The sequence below is a fragment of the Furipterus horrens genome, unplaced genomic scaffold (assembly GCF_987537825.1).
Source record: "Furipterus horrens unplaced genomic scaffold, mFurHor1.1.pri manual_scaffold_2, whole genome shotgun sequence".
NCBI lineage: Eukaryota > Metazoa > Chordata > Mammalia > Chiroptera > Furipteridae > Furipterus > Furipterus horrens.
Window position 1 is genome coordinate 83,121,466 of NW_028327172.1, and position 23,407 is coordinate 83,144,872.

A 23,407-nucleotide genomic window follows, 5' to 3' on the forward strand; every position below is an offset into this window, starting at 1 on the left:
GGAGATAAGCAATCTATCAAATGCAGAGTTCAAAAGACTGGCAGTAAGGATGTCCAAGGAACTCAGCATGTCCTTCAACAGCATAAAAAAGACCCAGGCAGAAATAAAGGATATACTAACTAGAATCAAGAACAATTTATAGGTAATTAATAACCGAGTGGCTGAAGCCAAGAATCAATCAATGATTTAGAACATAAGACATCCAATCAGTACAGCAAGAAGAAAAAAGAACCTAAAACTTGAGGATAGTGTAAGGAGCCTCTGGGAAAACTTCAAACATTCCAACATTCACATCATAGGGGTGTCAGAAGGAGAAGAGAAAGAAAAAAAAGTTGGAAACCATTTGAAAAAAATAATAAAAGGAAAATTCCCTAATTTGGTAAAGGAAATAGATAAAAGTCCAGGAAGCACAGAGAGTCTCAAACAAGATGGATGCAAAGAGGACCACTCCAAGAGCATCATAATTAAAATGCCAAAGGTTAAACATAAAGAAAGAATTTAAAAGCAGGCAGAGAAAAACAGAAAATGACATACAAAGGAGTTCCAATAAGACTGTCAGCTGATTTCTCAAAACAGACTTTGCACGCTAGAAGAAGTATTTAAAGTGATGAAAAGCAAGGACCTGCAACCTAGATTACTCTATCCAGCAAAGCTATCATTTAGAATAGAAGGGCAGATAAAGTGCTTCCCAGACAAGGTAAAGCTAAAGGAGTTCATCATCACCAAACCATTACTGTATGAAATGTTAAAGGGACTTATGTTAAAAAAAGATGATCAAAACTATGAACATTAAAATGACAATAAATACATAACTATCAACAATTGAATCTTAAAAACAAACAGGCAGAACATAAACAGAATCATAGATACAGAGAACATTGGGATGGTGGCCAGTGGGGAGGGGGTCTGGGGGAATGGGGGTAAAGGTGCAGGGATTAAGAAGTACAAATAGGTAGGTACAGAATAGGCAAGGGGATGTTAAGAGCAAGTATAAGAAATGGAGTTGCTAAAGAACTTATATACATGACCCATGGATGTGGGCAAAGGAGAGGGGATCGCCGGAGGGAGTGGGGGTCGTGCTCGGTGGAGGGGGACAAAGGGAGGAAACTGAGACAGCTATATATAATAGCATAATCAGTGAAAAAACTAATTAATTAGTTAATTAATTAAATAGCTAATTAATTAATTCAGATGTCCACTAGTCTTAGGGCTCCTTAGTTTTGCAGTTGTCAGTCCAGTTTGAAATAGAAACTAGTTCTTACACTCCCAAGTTTAGCTACCGTTGAGGCTGATTCTATGTTTAAAGAAGGAAAATTTATTGTCCAGTGACCTGAGTTCTTTTCAAGGAATTTAGTTTTGCCTGGTCATCGCAACTTCGTAAGATTTTGAAAGTTCAAAAGTTAGTTACCAAGGGGGAACTCACTGTCCGGGGAGACTAGGTGAGGAAGGATGAGGGGAAGAGAGAGAGAGAGACCCAAGTCCCTTATTTAGACTTAGTGCTAGAACTGCCAGACGGGATCACAGAGGACACTGTCAACTCACATTGCCAGGAAAAGTTTGGTCTCCTGAAGTTGAGAGGAGATTTTCCACAAACCTCTCCTAAAGAGAGAATTTGTCTCTTTACAGGTTTTTGTTTTTCCTTCTTATTGAGATAAGGACCCTGGAATAAGAAAGTTTAATTAACTTGGCTGTAAATTTGCTCATAACTGGAGTTTGTCACCTTGAGGAGGATGTTAAGGAACATTGCATCTGTCTGTGATATCCTTCCTAAAAGAAGATTCCACCACCATCAGATGAGTTTGGTTTGTGTCTGTTCTCATGACTGAGCCTCATACCTGCCCCTGACCTTTGAATTGGCTTCCTGGGATCCTACTCATTTTAGTCCTTGAACATCAAAGCCCATTATGACATGGGGGATTCTCTTTAATGTCTCTCTTTGATTTGACAGGCAGGGGTTCTAAGGCTCTCCTGACTATTGGAAAAAGCAAAGTGAGTTTGTCAAGGACAGTTCACCTTGGATTAGGGGTGGGAAAGAGTCTATGAGAATAATAAAAGAACCTAATAATGGTTGCTTAAGTAAAAACCCTACTACGAAAACAAAACCTCCCAAACAAACTATAAAGGCTATCATAAGGATCTCATTTTATAGCTAACTTTTATGACTTATAATTAGCAGCTCTCTAGGGTTGTAGCATTATTCTGGGCAAGAAAGGAGCATAATTACCACAGAGAGGAGGTCCCAGCCATCAAGATGAGTGGAAACATTGTGCATTCGCTTGTTCCCTCCCAGCCTCCCTACTCCTACCCAACAGACCACTTTCTCCAGCCCTCCTAGCAAACTCTACCCAAATCTTTAATTCATTATAAACCAGAAAGACTGATAGCAGCCTTGCTGTTGTTAGGCATGTAAATCATAAGGTAATAGTACCAAGGATGAAGAGGGAATGTCAATAAACAGCCTGGGGCTGAGGGAATGTCTGTGGGGCTCTTCTGGGTCCCTGAAATCACACTGAGATATAACAGAGGGAGTCTATAAGTGTAGCCAGAGGACTCTTAACTGCAAATCAGTACATAACGTTATGGGTGATTCTACAGACGAATGGATCATAAGATTTACAGATGTAATAGCACAAACTCAGAGTGAGGACATACTTTGGATATGCCAGGACCACCACACGGCCACCGTCCCTTCTCCTCTTCACCACCCTATCTGGGCTGTGGCTTCTTTAAGTTCCTAAGAAGCCATAATGATAGATGTGACATATCAGCTCTTACCCTAATTAGTGGCACCAGTGACAGCTTTCTTATTTGTTCCCTAATGCAAGAAAGCAATACAGTTCTTTCCCAGAACAATGAGTATGCTATTTATAAAATTATTATTGTTTAAATGTCTGGGTTTTCCCCTGTTCTGTCTCCTTTAAAATTTTATATAATGTGGTACTATGTATTATCCAACAGGCCAGGCCCTGTCTGGTTAGTGGTGACCGTGGCTGAGGGATTGAATATGACTTCCAATAGGAATCTCTTTACCATGGACACTCTACAGATGGCCTCTTAAGGAGAATGACTCCTTTGAGAGAGTACCACTTGAGGAGCTAAATGAATAATCCATTTCAAATGCACACCCTGCAGAGGAGTGAAAAGCCAGTCACAACTTAGGAACCTCCAAAGAATAATTTTAATATTAACCTTTAAGAAGGGGTGATATGGCTTACCCAGAATCCAAATTGGGGGGATCAGGCATAACCCATAGATAGGAAAATCCAACTCAAGGCCTCTGGCCTGATCCCTCTTAGGTGCTTTCCCTAATGCTGAGCACTAGTGGCAGTAGAGAAGGGCTGCAGGTAGGCATGGCGGCCAAGGCCATGGGCCATGAGGAGGGCATGTAAAGAGGATTCAGTGCAGAAACAAAGGTGGGGCTAGGCAGGGAGAAGAGTGAGGCCTGCAACCTGTGTTCAGCCCCGGTCTGAATCAGCATATAGTATCTTTTTTCTACTTGTGTCCTTGTCTCTTAGTTCATCTAGCACAAAGTCAACCCCCTTTTCCATGAAAGTTGACTTTGATCGGGACTGACTTTAAGTAATACATATTTAAAATCAAGGACTATGGGGCAGATCTGCCTGGGTTCAAATTTTGACTCTACCATTTACTAGCTTTGTGACCTTAGTTTCTTCATTTGTCAAATAGGATAACAGCAGTATTTTATATATGTCTTTGTTTGAGAATGTAAATTTTTCACTTGACAGAAACCAAATTTAACAATTCTTTGCACTGGTTGTTTGAGAGATTATAAGCCTTTGTATCTTCAATAGCCCAGATGTGCTTAAAACTCTGAACACATACGGACATTTTTGAAAGACACGGGCAGGATCTAAAATTCTCAGGATGAAGTTGCATGCTAGCATTCTCTAAATTCCTATTTTCTTGCTGTAGAGAATACAACATCTGCAACAACAGCTGGACAAATATTGAAAGATATTATTCCAGCTTCTTGCCATGTTGGCAAAAGCTCTTGGGAGGGAAAAGAACGATTCGCCTTGTGTATCAGTACCTTTTTATGGCTGGAAGAAAGGCAGTTCTATGAGTCATTTTGTCAAGGCAAAGTTTCAGGACAGCAGACCTAAGAAAACATTATCAGGGACATCCTGGAAGCAATTGGATAGTATGCAGCAATTTACTAAGAAGGCCTGGGTTGTCAAGGCAAGTTGATAGATTTTACGTTTATCTGGAAAACCTTAGCTGAGTTCCAAACATCTACTTGCATTCTTGCCCTGTGTTTCAGTAATTCAGCTTCATGCAAGGTTGGCCTGATATCAGGGTCTGCTCAGAAAGGAAACAGGAAGGGCCATCCAAGAAGGAAGCAGGGAACATGAGCTGCTTGTGCGAAAGTGACCCTGGTGTTGAAAGTATGGGACATTTTGACTGGCTTAACCAGGACCAGCAGAGTGCCCACATTTGTCCAGCTTCCCTAGTTTCCTTGCTTCTTAGAGCAAATCTTTCCATCTGCTTACTCTTGCTCCTTTGGGATAGAGGTGAGACTAGGGCAGACCAGGCGCAGGAGCTACTGAGGGTGCACAAACGAAATTAGACACAGAGCAAAACGAGGCAGCCTGTGGGGCCCAGCCCATGGCTCTCGAACTTTGCAGCAGGACCCTGGCTTCTGCTCCTGGGTGTCCTGTCTGTACAGTGAAGGGGTTGGAGACTATGCATCAGGTTTTACCCAGCTCCAACCTTCTTCATTAGTAACGGCTCTATAATCCTGTCCAGGAATCTAATGCAGTAGAAGACTGAGAAGTCATGGTGTAACTAGATAACATTCGCCACCTCTTGGCACACAAGCATGCACTCCACGATGTGCTCCCCAGTGGAAGGGGCTGTGGAACATTTCTGTTTTCACCCTTTGGGGACTTTCTGAGACTGGGCTAATGCCCACTCAAAAAGGACTTCACACCTGGCCTGGAATCCACTCTTTTTGAGGCTCTTGGGATACTTCTTTTTGCTGTTTTGGGGGGAAAAAATGTACACTATATTCATCAATGCATCTCCTTCCTTTATGATTGTCCATTCAAACAAGCAAACAAACAAGCTCCTTTTCATTAGGGTCTGGCTGGCTTCTCCTCTGTGTCTGACCTGTGGACATGGTGTGGAACTTGTCTGGGTCATGACCCTGCTCACTGTCTCTTTGAGTCATTTCTTCTGACTGCCCATTAAAGGTGCTCTATTCTTGGGGATGAAGATGGGTGAAGGGAGTGAGGACCTGGGGAACAGCATGAATCTATTACTTCTGAGCAGACTAAAACAACATGCAGATCTTGTTGCCCTATAACCAGAAGCGTAGGACACTGCATGATGTGCCATTAGTCAAGTCTTCTAGCTTCTAGGTGCTTTGTGGAGACAACAAACATGATTTGAAACCACTGACTTTTTTCTATAAAACTGAACCATCTCTCTGATCAGACCTAATGAAATTCTAATCTGACCCAGGGAACTTGGAAGGCCAAGAGAGCTGAAGCCTTTGTCTGCCTTGGCTCTGGGTTCTGATTTGAAGCCAGCACCATGGAACAGAGCCAGGACCCAATTATCCTGATTCCCAGCAGCTCATATAATTTATTACAGTAAGTAATAGAGCCTCCTGCTTCTGGCAAGTTGGTTTCTGCTGTTTGGCCACCAGAGTTCTGTAGGATAGACTATTCGGGATAATGGGATATCAGACTAACCACCTAGGCCTCAGGGGTGCAGTGATGCTCAGTACTTTTTCTTCCTTACTGTAACATTACAATACCAATTACAACATCACATGGCATAGAAAGCTGAAGAATTCTGAAGCTATATTCAACTTCTCCATACTTCCCCCCATCACTCTGTTTGGAAGAGTCATGTGTTTTGAGGTTAGAGAATTTTCACTAGGACTCCTTATTGCATCACTTCTGTAATGAAACATTGCTCACTTTCTGTGGCTTTATTAACATGAAAGACTCCTGATATATGATCCCAGCATCCCTTTCCATTGAATTTGGGTTAGAAATGTTTGTATACTATCTGCAGCTTGTCTGTATAGTTTGTCTTCACACAGGAAGTTTTTGTTTCTCCCTTCTAATGGCATAAAAAATGCACCCACCATCACCATCAAGAGTCCTCTTTCCTTCCTCCTCCAATCTTGAATTCTTCATTCACATAGCTGCTGTGTGCTGGTATTCTCAACCAGGGATGACCACAACTGTCTTTGAGGGCTTTCTTCACTCTTCAGGCTGCCTGACATATTGGGAAAGCTAGGGGTCCAGGGTCCTGTGTGGACTTCCCACAGAGCATTTCCCAAGGCTTTTATATAAGCTTATCTCAGTTGGCTTGGAAACCCTAGCTAGATTACCTCTGGGTGTTTAGGTTTAGATGGGAATTAGATAGAATTCTCAGCGTTTATATAGATGGAGCCCTAACCAGGCTTGGCAGCCCTAAGTATGACTTCTAGATTATTTTAGTGGCTATTATGACCCAGCTTTAAGAAATGAGGATGCTTCCATTAGCAATTCAAATATGTTCTGCCATTGTGATGCAATTATAGAACCTGATGCCAAAATCTGTAAGAACGCATATTTTATAGTTCCTTTAAAATGACATCCAACTTTTGGGTTAATATTTGAAAGTGAAACAGTCTGCCTCATTTGCTTCTTCTACCCAGATGCTATCAACAATAGCTCAAGCTAGAATTGTAGGACTCATATGTCCAGTATAGGTGAGACTTCTTTGTCATCCTTGATCATTTCTTTGTTTTTCTCTCCCAAAATAAGATAAATTTACCTATGTCCAGCTGTTTCTTGAAACAATAGCAGTCTGACACATTGCCTTATTCTGTTCACACAGTTATCTAGGTTCTCAATGGTTGTGTCCATCTATACACATAAATATAAATAGACATACACACCACTTTACAGATTTGGACAAGAGGTTCCCACTATCTCATTCTTGTTACAAGTATTATTGGGGGTTTTGTTTGGGGTTTGTGTGCTTGTGTAAGTTCCAAGTACTCTCATACATGTGCTGTCATTTAAAAAACAAGCAACACGGCCTGACAGTGTGTTTGGCACCTTATGTACATTACCTTACTAAATCATCTCAGCATCTCTGTGAGATCAGTAGGGTTATGTTCACTTACAGATGTGGAAAACAGGTGCTGAGAGTCTCCTGAGAACTCAGTTACTAAATGTCAGAGCTAGAAATTGGATCCAGGCCTCTCTGACTCCAGATCCTGACTTCCTAACCACAACTCTCTCCCAACTGTTTAATTCTCATGAAGATCGAAAAACAAGAATTCAGTTTTATTATAATCCCCATGAATTCACTCATCTTTATACCAATAAAGTTCTGACTGGCAGGTAAAATAAATTAATGAGGAGTGGAATCAGGCCACCTGACTGCCAACTGGACCATCAGGGAAGGTTACTGTATTTTAAACTATTGAGAGAAACATTGCTTCCCTCAAAAATGGTAGCCATATGATTTCTTTGATAAGGGTTGTTGATATAGGTTTATTAAGAATAATAATGCACAACAGTGTAAAATGTTTATTACATGCCAGACACTATTTTAAGTGCTTTACATATGTTAATTCATTTAATATTTCCAACAACCCTATGAGGAGGATTTCTGGTTTTCCCCATTTTACAGAACAGAAAACAGAAGCACCAGAGATTAAATAACTTGGCTGGCCAAGGTTACACAGCCAGTAAGTAGTGGAGCTGGGATTCAAGCTCAACAGTCTGGCCCGGAGTCCTCGGCCTTAGTCACTCTGCAGTGCGGCCAGCAGAGTTTTGGTTTTACTTTCGTTGGTTGCTTTAGCAGTGAAGTTGCCCTTTATTTCCCATGAGTCCTTTGCTAATAATGAGAGCAAACCGTAGCAGGCAACTGAGGTGCCTCAGTTATTACTCTCCTGGTTCAAACACCTGCCTTTCCCACAGGTATACCAAGTGAAAGACACTTTAGCATTCAGTTTTGCTGATATTTAAGGCTCATTTTTAGAACAATAGCTAACAAAATAAAAGTATAGCAACATTTTGATGCCTTTTACAAAAATCCTTAACCATTACTGCATAGGTCCTAGAACATTTTCTCATCTGATGCATAGTCACTGATCAGATTCATCCTCTTAAATTGGTGACCAGGGCTCCTTCCTCAGGTGGGCCTGTATTGGTCGTGGGCCTGCTGCACAACTGCTCTCTGTCTTCCTCAGCAGCCAGTGTCTTTATAACCTTTTAACAAGAAAGTATTTTCAATCAGCCAGAGAGAGACCTGGGTTCACGTTGCATTCTCAGTTCCCACCTCTGCAATCACTTTAGAATCTAAAAAGAACACCAGTAAAATTAAACTGCTGCAAGGAGTTGCTGACTCAAGTGAAATCTATGAGCTCCTTTCTGATATCAGGATAATTTTTCTCTGTTGCTTTACCTTCATAAGATTCCCTCCCATTCTGATAAGTGCCTTAGCATCTTTTATGAACTGAAATGTTAATTCTCTTTTCTTTAGCAATTAAAACTCTATAGCTTGCTTCTGCTAGGGAGTTAGGAGTCACAGAACTTCTATCAATAGCTGAATCTTTTGCTAATAAACAAGTTGGCTATCTTTCAGAACATAGTATCAATTTTTTAAAAAGACCTTTAAATAGAAAACACATTTTAAAACGTATATATCTCCCAACAGAGTTATTTTACTTTTTACACACCAGACAAGGAAAGGGGGACCATTCCATTCTCAAGAGGAGGTTTTCCCCATGTGTTCACAAGGGATAAAATAGTGTGGGGGAAATGGCTGTGCCTTTGGTCTCCATTCAGCTGAGGTTTGAATCTTGACTCCACCATTGCTATTAACTTTGGCTCTGAGCCTCCACTTCCCCTTCTGTAGAAGGGATGTTATAATGCTCTGAGTATCTGTGAGCAAAGAGGCTAGTTATAGTTAACCTAGGGAGAAATGATGGCAACAACTTGATTGTAAGATTTCTGTACATAATTTGGAAAGAGAGCAACTGGTAACTAAGAGATAATAATGAGCCGATTGGGCAGCCAACAGAAGGCCAGTGGTTGTGGAGTGTAGGGGAAGAGCTAATGCATTAGAACTAAATGACTTTTAATCTCACTTTACTGCACATCGGCTGAGTTACCCTGGGCAAGTTATTTCATTTCTCTGAGCTTCAGTATCCTCTTTTGTAGAATGGAAACAATATCAGCCTTATTATATTTCAGAACTGTAGAGAGCATCAGATTAAATAAGGAAGTGTCTCTTGTAAACCAGCAAGTGTGAAGTAGCTGCAGGAGGCCATGTGGGGTGAGTTCTTATTGAAAGACAGTGAAAACACTGAAAGGAGGGGCCCTTGACTCTGCCTCTAGGACCCACCCTGGCCTGAATGCCTAGGTTCATAAGATGTACCTTTGAATGCATCTAAGATGAGGTAGATAACATATAGTGTTAATGCAAAGTAGGATATGAGATACTTTTCTGGGAGAAAAGTTTTTGTAAGGTTCCTTAACATATGAGTTAAGCCCAATTAGAAAATTTCACTTATTTGTGCAGCTGGAGAAAGGCGCAAATTAAGAATTTTATTGGAAACAATGGAAGAACTGATAGAGTAAGAAGGGATGTGGAAGGAAGGAGTTTGTAGTTTGGAGCAAGAATTTCACTTACCATTATTAAACCTAATAATTCAAGGTTTTGCATTAGGGGAAGAGCAAAAGCAGCCGTTGTGCTACAGTGGAAAACATCCAACCATTGACTTTCAGGGAGTCTGGGGTTCATCTGGCCTGGCTTTGACTCTGCTGTTTTGAAAGAGGAATCTCACTATTTTTTCCATGTGTGGAAAAGGTCAGGAGTCTAAATGGATCTCTCTTCTTTAAAAAAAGGTCTGTGATAATAAATGTGTACATGGGAGCTGGTTAAGTGGGAATTCCTTTAAAATTCTTGTTTCTTGTTTCTCTCCAGGGCCTAGAGATAGTTACTGGCCACAGTTGGGTATGAAAACTCTTCAGCCTTGCCATGTTCTCCTGCCCCTTGAGAGTCATGTTCTGTTTGAAAAGAGCTGAGTAAATGAAGGCTGTTTTTTCACTTGGGATAAGAATATCCTTCTAAAGAAGTAAGGGTTCTGTGAGAGTAACAGGATCCATATGTGAGCTGCCTGCCAATGCTCAGCACATGGGCCTGTGAACTGGCAGAAATATGCCTCTAAGCCTCAAAGAACGCCCCCAGTGAACTCCAGAAAGGACCATCACTTAGGTGACAGGTGGCCTAAGCACAGCTTCTGGGCTTCCTAGAACTCTGTACCTTGAAATATGAGCCACCGGAAGGGATAGAAAAGGTCCTGGTTGGTTTTAAGATGGATGGCACTGTGCTGTAGCTTGTTCTGGAAGACCCTGTGCTCCCCCAAATACGATGGGCCCTGTCAGCTCTGGGCTTGCTCTGGCCTGTTGGGAGATGGCGAGTGTGAGGGCCAGACTGCTCCTCTGGTTGTTTGTTAACCCAAATGAAAACATTTCATACTGTACTTGCAGAGGCAGCATTGCACAATGGGAAGAACACTTAGCTGGTAGCCAGGTGCCCTGGGCTCTGGGGCCACCCTGGCCCTAACTAGAAGTGACCTTAAGAAAGTCACTTCACCTCTATTTTCTCATTCAGAAAATGAAGAGGTGGAACAAGGTGATGGTTGAGACTCCTTCCGGCTCCATCAGTGTAGAACTGAGTGGCACCTAACTCCATCAGGAGACAAGTTATTGGAGAAGCAGCCCCAGCCAGTCACACTTGTGCCATGAATGCAGTGGCCCTTGTCTGACATTGTATTTCATTGCTCTCAGAAAGAATTCAGTCCTGAGCCCCAAATGAGTAATCAGGGCTAACCAAGTAAGGGAGAGACCGCCTGCTCCTCCATTACTAGAATGTTTCTTCCAAACCAGCGTTCGGAAATCTCTGAGTTCCTGCCTCTTTCTCACACTGTGGAGTGTTCAGCGTCCTCTCCCAGTCCGGACCCTGTGCCTGGTTCCTCCCCCTTACCCTGTCTCCTTCCCTTTTTGATTCCTGTCTCCCCCAAGCCATCTCTTTCTTCTTGCTGCCTCTGCTTGGGTTTTTCCGTGGTTTGCTTTGTCTGTTGGTAGGGTGCTTAGGAAGGCTATACCCCCAATAGTTGAGGTGCCCCATGCCCCCCCCTTCATAGTCCCCACTCAGGCCCTTTGATCCGTCTGTTCTGCTGAGCACAACTGTGGTCCCTTCATCAAAGGAGCGCAGAATGAGATCTGCAGTAGCTCTGCCTGCAAGTCAGTCACCATGGCAACCAGCATTCCCTCTGTTCTGCTGTGAAGAGAAAATGGCTGTTCTAAGGCAGGGCTGACTGAGTCTCTATTACCTAGCCTGTTTTGTCCAGGCCCCTCTTCCCTATCAGATTTACGAAGCTATATGCATTGAACCAAACATCTGTTAGCCTTTAGCGCTCAGATTTACTTTACCTAAGAGGAAAAGAGGCAGAATGAAGTTTAATGCAAATGAATAAAAGCATTTCTTTTCTGTCCTAAAATTGTATTTTCCTGAGAAATGGTTATCTATTCTGAGCAGATAAACAAGAAGCTGAATGAATACAGGAATCTATGAGATCCGGAGCAATGTATTTTGTCTTATCAGCAGAATGGAATGACATAGCATGTGGATAATCATATACAAATTCAGAGCAAGTAGCCAAGGGGCAGGGAATTTCTGCAGGGCATGGACTACAGCATTCCCGAAGGATGACTGGCTAATTGGGGTGATGATGTTTAATGCTGTCTCCTGCTATGGAAGAGGGGTGTTGCTCCTCTAGTCATGAGGGAAGGTGAGCACATGGCATCATCTGCTTCCAAATCCATTTGAATTGTCATGTAGAATTTTTCTTCAGAGTATTAAGCCTGGTGGCATGGCTGGTTGGCAGGAGACCTTGTGCCGAGTTCTGGAGTATTGGGCTTCCCTTTTAACACAACCAGGGAGACACTTTAGATTGATTTCCAAAAGAACTGGTCAGGCTGCTATTTCTATGAATCTCCAAAGTGCTGCTGATTGGAGTAGGACCACAGCCTTCTCAAGGGGTCAGAAACAGTTAGTGCAGAGGCCTTCCTAGATCTCCCAGGGGACCTTGTGCTACCTGATAGAGGATAACAGCTCCACAGGGAGTGGTCTGACCATGTCCACTTCTGGATTCAACATGAGGACCATGGATTCTTTGATGGTGGCCAGTTCTTAAAACCCAAACAACCATCTGTCTCCCTTTGCTCTTTCTTAAAGTAAGCAGAGAGACCCCAGTTTTGAATGAAAGCTCTTGGTTTCATTCTCAACAATTTGAGTATGTATTTAAACTGGATTTTGTCTTTTTCAGTTTCTCTGCAGGTGGACATTGTACCTAGCCAAGGGGAAATCAGCGTCGGAGAGTCCAAATTCTTCTTATGCCAAGGCAAGTGATCCAGGCCCCGCTGCATTTCAGGCCCCACATTCCAGCAGAGTAGTAGCCGATGGCATTGCTTTCTGAAGGGTCAGAAGTGTGACTTGAGAGCCAGGGAAACTCTCAAACAAGTGAAATGTGTCATCTGGACTTCTCCTTAGTGGTGGAGGATCTCTAGGGATGTCCCTAGGAAAGTCAGCATAATCCCAGAAGAATGAGTCGCTTCTACCCTCCTGCTCTGTATACATCCAGAGTTCTGTAAATGACAATGAAGAACAAAAATGATGCTTCCTCCCAAAACAGGAAAATCCAAGCTCAAAAACTTGCCTGAAAGAATATTGAGTACTGGCATTTCTTTTCTGTGAGGACACATATTCTGGGTTTCTAGGTCTATTGTGAATTCCAATATTATGTCCTAGAGCTCTAGGATTTGTCAGACCTGGTGTCCTCGTTTTTTCTTTAGAAATTATGCCCCATTTCCACAGCTCAGATAATTACCGGGAAATGTCCTGTGGAGGGTAAGGCTTCAAATCAGACTTTGAATTCTCTGTAAGTTATATGACTGGGATTTGGAACATGGGAGAATAGGAAAGAGCTGAGCTAGTTGTGAACTGTGACATTTACAGCTTTTACCAGTGAAGGTCTTCGGAGTGCTATCATGATCTGAGTTGGATGAGGTGGCTTGTGGCGGCCGGAAGTATTCCCTCCAGCCTTGCCTTCATTACAGCAATTTAAGTGATCTGGAGTTGCAGCCATGGAGCCCACACCACATCTTGAAAACAGTGATGTTTATTGAAAACATGATGGGCCCTGAAAAGAAGACTGCTTCATTTTCATACTAAGTAACTGTGCAGGGTTGGGTGGTGTGAGCCAAGGAAGGCACTGTGCAGAGTGGTAGGACAAAGCCACATCCCAGGATCCAAGAACCCTTGTTCCAGCTCAGAGTTTAGGGCAGCTAAGCAGCAGCATCTGCCCTTCCAAGGTGCCTGGGGAAAGGACACATGCATGATTCCTGTTACCTTCTTCACAGCATTTAAGGAGAGGAATTTGTCTGTCTGTCTGTGGCAGGGGGTGCCGGAATGACAGTCATGCCAGTTTGTGCAGGCAGATGCTAGAATAAAACTAGTTGGAGTCCACAATCCTAGACTAGCTGGTGTCTCGTCTTCCACTTAGAAGCCCATAATCTAAGACTTTGAATATAAGCTAATCAGCTCCAACGAGCTAAGCCCTTGAGCTCAAATCCTAGATATACTAACTCCCTTTGCCTTTGCCCATCCCCAGTCTGTGAGGCGGTAAGCTCCTAGTTGGGTGTTTGGCACATAGTAGGTCCTCAACAAATAGCTCTTCTTTTCCCTCACTAAGGATAGTGCTGCTATGAGAAATACTGCACAGGTGGTTGTTGAGTTCTTTCCAAATACCATAACTGGTGCTATGTATATAACAAGCAGAGGCCAGAGTGATACTGTAAGGTAAATGGTCACCCCTCCCTGATCATCCAGCCGTATGATCTCTCATTCAGTAGCTTTTACTGAGTACTCACTGTCACCCTGGAGGGGACTTTGCCATTTTACCTTCTGTGATTTGAAAATAATCTCTTTCTCTTTAGTGGCAGGGGATGCCAAAGATAAAGACATCTCGTGGTTCTCCCCAAATGGGGAAAAGCTAACCCCGAACCAGCAGCGGATCTCAGTGGTATGGAATGACGACTCTTCTTCCACCCTCACCATCTACAATGCCAACATTGATGATGCTGGCATTTACAAGTGTGTGGTCACTGGTGAGGATGGCAGTGAGTCAGAAGCCACAGTGAACGTGAAGATTTTCCGTAAGAGCCTCCTCTTTCTCCTTCTATATCCCTGTCCCCACCTTTGGCAAGGAAGACATGTGGGCAGCAGACAGAGTGGGATGGCAACAGAGGAATAGCTGAGGGCTTGACAGACAGGGCTTCATTCCTTCTTTCTTCACCCTAAGTCTTTTCTGAATTGAGCTAAGAGCTCCAGTATGCTCTTAAATGATACTTGGCCGCTCAGAACTCACAACCTGGTTCCATGCTGGTCAAAGCAACCTCCTGGTGGCCCCTATTCTCTAAATTCAAACTACACAGTTTCCAGAAAGAATTTATGGGTGCCCCTATCTCTTCCGCAAGTGTTGATTGACCATTGTACAGTTCAGGGCCTCCCCCTTATTTCACTCTTCCCTTCTGATAATGGAGTCCAAAGGCTCAGTGGGGAGTATAAGGAGGTATTATTTCAACACTCTGTGCCATTCAATACAGGCAGCTTCAACTGCCGCCAAAACCTGGTCTGACAATGGCATCTCATTACCTTGCTATTATGCATCTGTCCAATTGGCCAGTGTAATGGTGGGTGACAATTAATGGCATGATATTGATTGCCATATTATTTATTACCTTTTTTTTTCTGTTCTGTTCTTTAAAATTCTCTCTGCTATACAACCTTGGATTGGGTTACCAGACAAAGTGGGAGACAGAGAAAGGATTGATTAGCCCTACTATTCATTGTAGAATAGTGTTCTATCAATTCACTCTACCTATGCGTTGTGTTTCAATGGCACCATCCCGCAAGGCAAGGGATCCTTGGTAAAGATGCTCCTTTCCCTCCATCTGTGTTTTATTCTCAAAGTGTGATAAATTTAGCACTCAGTGAATAGACGTTGATTTCCAAACTTTGACGATATATTCCCCTATTTGTGCTAGCCACTCCACCTGGCATCTTTGACAAAGTACTGGGTAGGATCCTCTCTTGTACAACTATGTATATACATAGTTACTGGCAACTTAAATCCAGGCAATATGGCTCCAGTGAAAAGGGATCTTTGTGGGACAGCCAGCTGTTTTCCCTCACTCTTCTCTTGCTCGTTTTCCAGAGAAGCTCATGTTCAAGAATGCACCAACCCCACAGGAGTTCAGAGAGGGGGAAGATGCTGTGATCGTGTGTGATGTGGTCAGCTCTCTACCCCCAACCATCATCTGGAAACATAAAGGTCGAGATGTCATCCTGAAAAAAGATGGTGAGACCTGTATTCCCTGGCAGCTGCCTTTTCCTCTGGGTCACCAACTCCCCTAGGGTTTCCACCTCTGCAAGCCTCTGAGACATTCTGATGCAAACTCAGATTCCAGGGTCCCAGGACACATGCAGGTTCTGAATGGGTGTGTGTCCACAGTGTGTATATTCAGGCACTTGATTTCCTCTCCAAAGAAAAAGACACGCTTACAATAGACTGTTCTTGTCTCTACATCAGAGCCAGGGACACATTTTCTTATTTCAGCTTGGAGCCCCACCCCATAAGACTGAAGCTAGGAAAAAGGAAAGACTCAGCGACCTACCCATAGATACAAGTTCTCTAACTGATCCTTGGATAAACTTATCTCTTGTCTCTTCTAGTCCGATTCATAGTCCTGTCCAACAACTACCTGCAGATTCGGAACATCAAAAAAACAGATGAGGGTACTTACCGCTGTGAAGGCAGGATCCTGGCACGGGGGGAGATCAACTTCAAGGACATTCAGGTTATTGTGAATGGTGAGATCTGTTCTTCATACTCTTCACCTCCATACAACCTTGGTACCCAAAATCATTCTTTTAACCTCCTCTTTGATCTATAAAATATAGACTCATCAATCTCAGCTGAATCCCCCCTACCTCCTATTACCTCGAGTTTGTTTCCTTTTTTTTTTTTAATATGCTTGCCTTTTGGGTCTTCCTTAAATATAAGGACTTTTTCAGTGCCAACGTTCAATGTCCTTCACTGTCTTGAAGCACTAGAAACTTTCTTCATGCTTACTAATAAATTCTTGTTCATCCATTATTGTCCTTGATGTTACCATAATTCTGAAGTTAGTCCCTCGGTTCGATGTTCAAAGAAAATACTATAATCAATTCAGACCTTAGAATAGTCAGAATCATGGTCCATGGGCTTATTAATCTTAATGTGCAATGTCAAATAAACACACCCACTGAGTCAATCTGACATTCACAAGATGTTTACAGGAGATTATAATGTCAGTACTAAGAAAATAAGTGAATAATGGTCATATTGTTTTGGCTATTGATACATATTTTTGCCAAACTCTCCTCCTCTCATTCCTTTGGTAAAACAGTTTGTGCACAAGTGTTCTTATTACATCCACAAAGAAATGCCACTCTTTGGTAAGCTGGTGCATTTCAAATTGGTGTTAACCATTTAACCACTGAGATCAAAAGTTCCAGCTTTTTCCAGTACGAAGAATCTCCTTTTGAACATTAGGTTCAACCAACCATGGAAGTTCTAAATTGAGTATGCACTGATTGAGAAAATATATAATGATAAATAGTTACTCTAAACTGACTACCATTTTCAAATGGAAAAATGCATTAATATAGCTTCTGAAGCTATATTACTGAAAAACAATATTATACAGGGGTGGGAAGAAGTAGGTTAATAATAATCATAAATGCAATAATTAATAAATAATATTACAAGAATAAACTGTGTTTCATGTACTCATACCACCTAAAAACTTACTTTTGCCCAACTCTGTATATTGTTATAAAACACTAATGCATGTTTAAGGTGGATTATTTATTCAGTTTACAATAATTATTTAGTATGTGCCTGAATTTAGATCCCTTACACTAACTCTGCAGCTGCCCAGGACTCTTGACCCCCAGTCTATGACCTCTTGACCTAGGGTTCCTTAGAAGTGCCTCCTCTCCAAGCCACTGTGTTCTTCCAAGTTTTCACAACACAACTGACAGTTCTTCTTTCCTTCAGTACCACCCACCGTCAGGGCCAGGCAAAGCATAGTGAATGCCACCGCCAACCTTGGCCAGTCCGTCACCCTGGTGTGCGATGCTGAAGGCTTCCCAGAGCCCACCATGAGCTGGACAAAGTAAGACATTGGCTACTGCCCTTTATCACAGACTAGTGGAAAAGGGGAACAGCATAGGGCCTGTTCTATGCTGACATTGCAACGTAATAGAAATAGACTGCTTGGGAGTGTTTTCAACTCCAGGTGCAGAATGGACTCTTCTGTATGGTTCTCCTGTCCTGTGCATCAGATTCCTTCATTTTCAGTCTATGGGGTGGAGGTACATGGCCTAGGAGGCCCTCTTCAGTACGTCTGTAGGTTCAGTTTACAGCCCTGGGACAGAATCAGAGGTTTGGGTGGAGGAATCAAAGGTACCTGTGGAAATACAATTTGGAGTCCTAACTTTCTGTGAGGACTGAGCCTTTCCCATGGGCTCAGACTGCACTTTATGGAAACTAACTGAAAATAAACATCTTATCTCTGTGGTCAAAATCATGGCACTTTGTATTTCTGTACCCTGTAGGGATGGGGAACAGATAGAGAATGAGGAAGATGAGAAGTACTCCTTCAGTGATGACAGTTCAGAACTGACCATCAGAAAAGTGGATAAGAATGATGAGGCCGAGTATGTCTGCATCGCCGAGAACAAGGCTGGAGAGCAGGATGCATCCATCCACCTCAAAGTCTTTGGTAAGGACAGTGTGGGTCAAGGTCACTAAATTCCTCTCACCCTACACACTCAATCCACTCTGTGTCAGAATCTATCCCAAATGCAGCCACTTCTTGGCTGCTCTGCCATCTATGCCACAGTTCAAGCCACTCTCCTGCCCCCCCCCCTGCTCAATGAGACAGCTTCACAGCTGGGCTCCCTGCCTCCCATAGGTCCCCTATAGCCCTTCCTACTCACAGTAACCAGAATGACCTTAAGTGCCACTCCTGTGTTTAAAGTCCTTCCATGGCCCTGGCCAGTGACTCAGTTGGTTGGAGAGTCATCCTGTACACCAAAAGGTTGCAGGTTCAATTCCTGGTCATGGCATATCACTAGTCTGGAGGTTCAATCTGCAGTCGAGGTGTGTACAGGAGGCAATCAATCAAGGTTTCTCTCACTTCAATGTTTCTCTCTGTCTCCCCCTTCCTATCTCTCTAAAAATCAATAAATATATCCTCAGGTGAGAATTATAAATCAATCAGTCAATCCTCCCATGACTTCCTATTGCAACCAGAATAAAATCTAGACTACCTACCATGGCCCTCGTGACTAAACCAGAGGGGGCCCACCTTCCTTCCCAACCTCCTCTTTCCTCCACTTTGTCCCACGTTTAAAACTCTCCAGCCCTCAGGCCTCCTTTCTGTCCCTCAGACATACCAGGCTTTGTTCCCTGTCTCATGAACAGTATGCTTGATGTTTCTGCTGTTCAGAATATTATTCCCCCAGACCTACTCCTAGCTGCCTTCTTCTCTCCATCATTCAGGTCTCAACTCCACCACCTTCTCAATGACTCCTCCCCGCACTGCTCTGACTGATGCAGCACCCTCATCACCATCAACCTCCCTACCTCCACTAATCTCTCCCATTAAGCTTACTGTATCTTCTTCATTGCACTTCTCAGTACATGAACTGACCTCATTTGCGTATTTGTTTTGGGGATTGTTTGTCTCTCACCCCCACTGTGTGTGTAGACTCCGAGATGGTAGCACACTGGCTGTCATATACATTACCTTATCCCTGGCACTCCAAATACTGCCAGACTTATCATGGGTCCTTGGTAAATATTAGTGACCAGTGCCTGTGTTTCCCTTTGCCTCCTTCCCTGGCCTATGTGAAACAGTGCCATAAAAGCCATAAAAAGAGCATCCCACATGACTTTACTTACTTTGTCTTTATAAACTGAGTTAACTTCTATTCATTTAGAACTGAAATGCATTTTGACCTGACCTTGGAAAAAGAATTTGTGGTGGAAAACTGTTTAACCTAGTGGCTCTCAACTCTCTCTGCTCATCTTTAAGAAAAACATAGATAGGCTGGTTCACTGTAGACAGTGCTACCAGAACACATGTCAGAGAGGTGGCTTGAGGCTTCCAGGTTGCTGCAGTGTGTGCCTGGGGACCTGCTTGGGACCTGTTTGTCTAGCCTGATCAGGGGAACTGATCTATGTTTGTAAACACAGACCTTTGAAAATCAAGCATTTATATGCAATTGGACTTGCTAATCACAGATGTATCCTATTTATTCATTAATAACAATTGGATTTATAAACAATGTATCAGTTTGGTTCAGATTATCTCAGTATATAACTGAGTGATTACTTGAAGGTGAAAACTAAGCTTCTTGGAAAATATTCTTGACAATCTTTTCTCTAATTCTGACTGGTCTTCCCCAGTCACACTGATTGTAAATTTTTTCATATTCTAGAGAAAGACACATGGGTTTCTTAATTTATTTCTTCATTTAACAAATAAATATCTATTGATCACCATCATTGCTAGACAAAGGGGCTACAGAGATAAGTAAGATGTGGCCTTTTGACCCTGAGATGCACAACAGAGGGATGAACATATAAGCATGTAAATTTTTAATATAACATTTAGGTAGTGTCAGTCAACAACATTTGAGTGGCTGGTATGGGCCCAGCTGTTGCCAAGGTTACAAGGATGAATAACATGCACTCTGTTCTCATCAGTGAGTTCACAGCCTAATATAAATGGTCAACACAGAAATTTTTAATCCTTTATAATGACTTTGTAATAGACATATGTTTTGGAGAAAAGGACCTCTAGTCCTGCATGACGAAAGTTAGAAAAGCCCTTGCCAACAATATGCTAGGAACAAATGGGAGTTTCCCAGAAGAGGAAGGATGGGTGAACATTTCAGGCCACACATGCACAGGCTTCTTGTGAATGGGGACCTCTATCCGCTCTACTGACAGATGTACCCCAGCACCTAGATCGGTGCCTGCTATGTGATTGGTAGCAGTATTTTAATGAGGAAATAGTAATTAGTTTGGTGTAAATTAACCATAATGCATGTGGCAGGGAGATGAGCCTAGAAATGTATAATCATAATTTGTTTTTAGGAAATGCTTTTAGATATTTGCCCTATTCTCGGCAGCCGTCCGTCTCGAGAGACGATGGTGTAGCTTCTTAAGAGTCTATCTGCACCGCCGAGAATGGCTGTGCAGTCCGACTCGGGAGTGACACGGTATCTGTCTCCTCCCGTGTTGAATCGACATCTTGCGATGACGCTGGAGTGTCCTCTCCAGTGAAGCTGAAGCTACAGAGCCTGGGCAGGGTGATATGGAGGGTCTGCTGTTGCCCATGCAGCAGACCCCCCCCTCTCTTCGCAGCTGAAGGGTCCAAGGGAAAGACGGAGTCAATACAGCTTGGCTTCAGGTGCGCCGCAGGAGTTGCCGGTGTTGACTACAATGTCAAACCGCCTTAGGGACTCCGGCTCCGGATTTTCTGTCGGGGTTTACTCCCTTAGCCTTTCCCCTGAAGAGGTATGCCGCAAGGCAGCGGAGGTTTTTTGGAGTCAGAGTTTTCCTTCTCTGATGTGCCCTGACTGGAAGATCGAACCAGCGACACTTAGCTCGCAGACCGACGCTCAATCCACTGAGCCAAACCAGCCAGGACATTTGCCCTATAAAATAATAATAATAATAATGATGATGATGATGATGATTATGATGATACTGAGCAGAAGTGAGCACTTACAGTGTGCCAAGCACTATGTGAAGTACTTTTAATAAATTAGCTCTTTTAGCATTCAACACAACTCTGTGAGGTAGATTTAATTATTATCCCCACTTTACAAATAAGTAAACAGAGCACAGAGAAATTAAGTGGCCCATCCAGATTGAAACCCAAGCTTTTAAGTTCAGTCCCTGAACTATCAGTGGTAGTTGCTACTCCACGAAACCCAATTTAACACACATTATATCTACATTACATATGAGCCCTGACTGGCATGGCTCAGTAGGTTGGGCATCATCCTGCAAACTGAGTGGTTGCTGGTTCAATTCCCAGTCAGGACATTTGGTTGAGTTGCATATTCAGTTCCCTATCAGGGTGCATATGAGAGCCAACAGATCAATGTTTCTCTCTCACATCAATGGATCTCTCCCTCTCTTTCTCCTTCCCTGACCTTCTCTCTAAAAATAAAAACAAATAAAAAATTTAGATTACATATGGAATGACTGGTCATAGTGAAATTGATGGGCTCTTCCTTTACTATGTAGATAACTTGGTTTCTTTATGGTAGTACACTCAGCTCTAATCTGACTGTCAAGAACAGACCTTGGCTTCTCTTCCAGCTTCTCTGGTGGACATAGCTGCACTGGGAAGGAGCCATGTGGGGCCATGCTAGAGGGAAGGGAGTGAATGAGATCAGGTGATGAGGTAGGGAAAGTAAGACGTAGGAACTGTGGCAAGGCAGGGTTTGTCTTTCCACCCACCTCCCTCCCCTCACCATGCATCCCATCCTGCACCTCTCTCTCTCTCTCTCTCTTTCCGTCCCTCCCTCCCCCTCCCTCCCTCCATCTCCCGCTCTCATGCCTGTGCATGCTCTACTACCACAGTTTCTTTCCCAAGGCTGCAGCTGGAAAAATGTACACTAGGAGGCTCAATAGAGCAAACATAAGAGAGGTGGCTAGACTCCTGCAGGGACAAGTAAGGAAGCCATAGACTCTTGGGGACCATGTCTAATCCAGCCTGGTCCAGAATGAGAATCCTCCTCTGTAATGTCTGTAACCTGGTACCCATTTACACTCTCCTTTCCCTCTCCATTCATGTTCTTGACTTCCTTTCTCTTCTCATCCTCTGGCCTCCCCAGTTAGTTTAGAAGACTGGTACTAGGGCCAGGGAGCAAGGTGAGGGGGGGCTGAATAGTTAGGGCTTCATCTTTCTTCCACCCTTTCTCTCCCTCTCTTTCCCCTCTGGTTTGCCATCTGGAACTAATGCTTGGGGGAAAAGTGGGGCAGGTTCCCCAGTGGCAGCAGAGTCAGCAGCAATGAGATAGGGAAGCACAAAAACCTGTAGCTTAGATAATAAAGAAGCACTCAGAACTCCAGTGGCTTCAAGAAGGGATGGCAATTAGTGTGTTAGGGGCATATCTAAATTAGAGTCTTCCATAATTGCACCTAACTGACATCATCGTTTTCTAAGAAAGGGAAACATTTTAGCATGCATTGCCCTAGTTATCAGCCAGACACTCTTTTTATTAAGTAGTTGCATCCTCCTTCCTTTAAATTTGGCAGTGAATTTCCATTGCTCCTCTCCCTGTAGGCCCTTCTGAAGAAATATTTTTGTCTCTACAGAGTCTTACTGTACTCCTGCAAATACTCTTAAGGCCTCATGCTGCTGAGGGCTTAGGCAAGTTCACCAATGGGAAGAAGCTTTGCTTAGCTGATCCGTAAGGACTAAAGCAGCCCTTATGAGTCACAGCAAAGGACAAACAGGGCTGAAGGAAAGCACACCAGGTCATGTCCCACCTCTCAGTTCATAGAAGCAGGACCCTAGAGCCCTTCTTGGACTAGGCTTGCAGAGGCCTGGATTGAAGTGACAGTAGATAAGGGTGGCCCTCAGTGGTAGGGTGTAGAGCTGTGGACATGTTGGAAAAGGAGAGGAGGCACGCTCACAGGAGGGTCCCTGGGGAGAGGGGCAATGGAACCATTTGAGGCATTAGATCCCATGTGGCAGGTGGAGAATAGAACAGGGATCCAGTCAAGGGCCCACAATAGAGATTGATTAAGATGGTGCATTGCCATCTGTAGATAAAACCTGGACAGATGCCTCTAGAAGCTGGTACACAGAGGGAAAAAACCCTGAATCTGTCCTTGTTTGCCCATTGCCCCAGTGTAATTATTCAGAGCACTCCTTTTCACCCTCAAGTATGTTCCAGTTTGGACAATAACTTACATTGCTATTCTATTTCCGAGGCAATATTCTAAGCCTTCAGTTAGTTCTGACAATAGCCTTGCTTCTGGAATACAGAGAGGTTAAGTTATCAGTGAGAAGCTTGCCTTCCTTCTAACAGCCCTCTGTAGACCATACAAAATTAGTCGTTGTTAACAATGTTTTTAATAAGAAAATAGTTTTCCTTTTTCTAGAAACTTATACATTGTACCTTTTATAAGCATCTGCAAAATGGAGCCGCTAAGACCAAATAA

General features: G+C 43.1%; 1 protein-coding gene across 1 annotated transcript in view; it reads left to right on the forward strand.

The window, feature by feature from the left end:
- The window catches only part of NCAM1 (neural cell adhesion molecule 1), a 365,791-nt gene that overhangs the window by 290,252 nt on the left and 52,132 nt on the right, over window positions 1-23,407 (forward strand). The window contains exons 2-7 of the mRNA XM_090265947.1: window positions 12,371-12,445; window positions 14,040-14,258; window positions 15,320-15,463; window positions 15,838-15,975; window positions 17,207-17,324; window positions 17,767-17,933. Coding sequence (XP_090122073.1) covers window positions 12,371-12,445; window positions 14,040-14,258; window positions 15,320-15,463; window positions 15,838-15,975; window positions 17,207-17,324; window positions 17,767-17,933 — 861 coding nt within the window. The remainder of the gene's footprint in view (window positions 1-12,370; window positions 12,446-14,039; window positions 14,259-15,319; window positions 15,464-15,837; window positions 15,976-17,206; window positions 17,325-17,766; window positions 17,934-23,407) is intronic.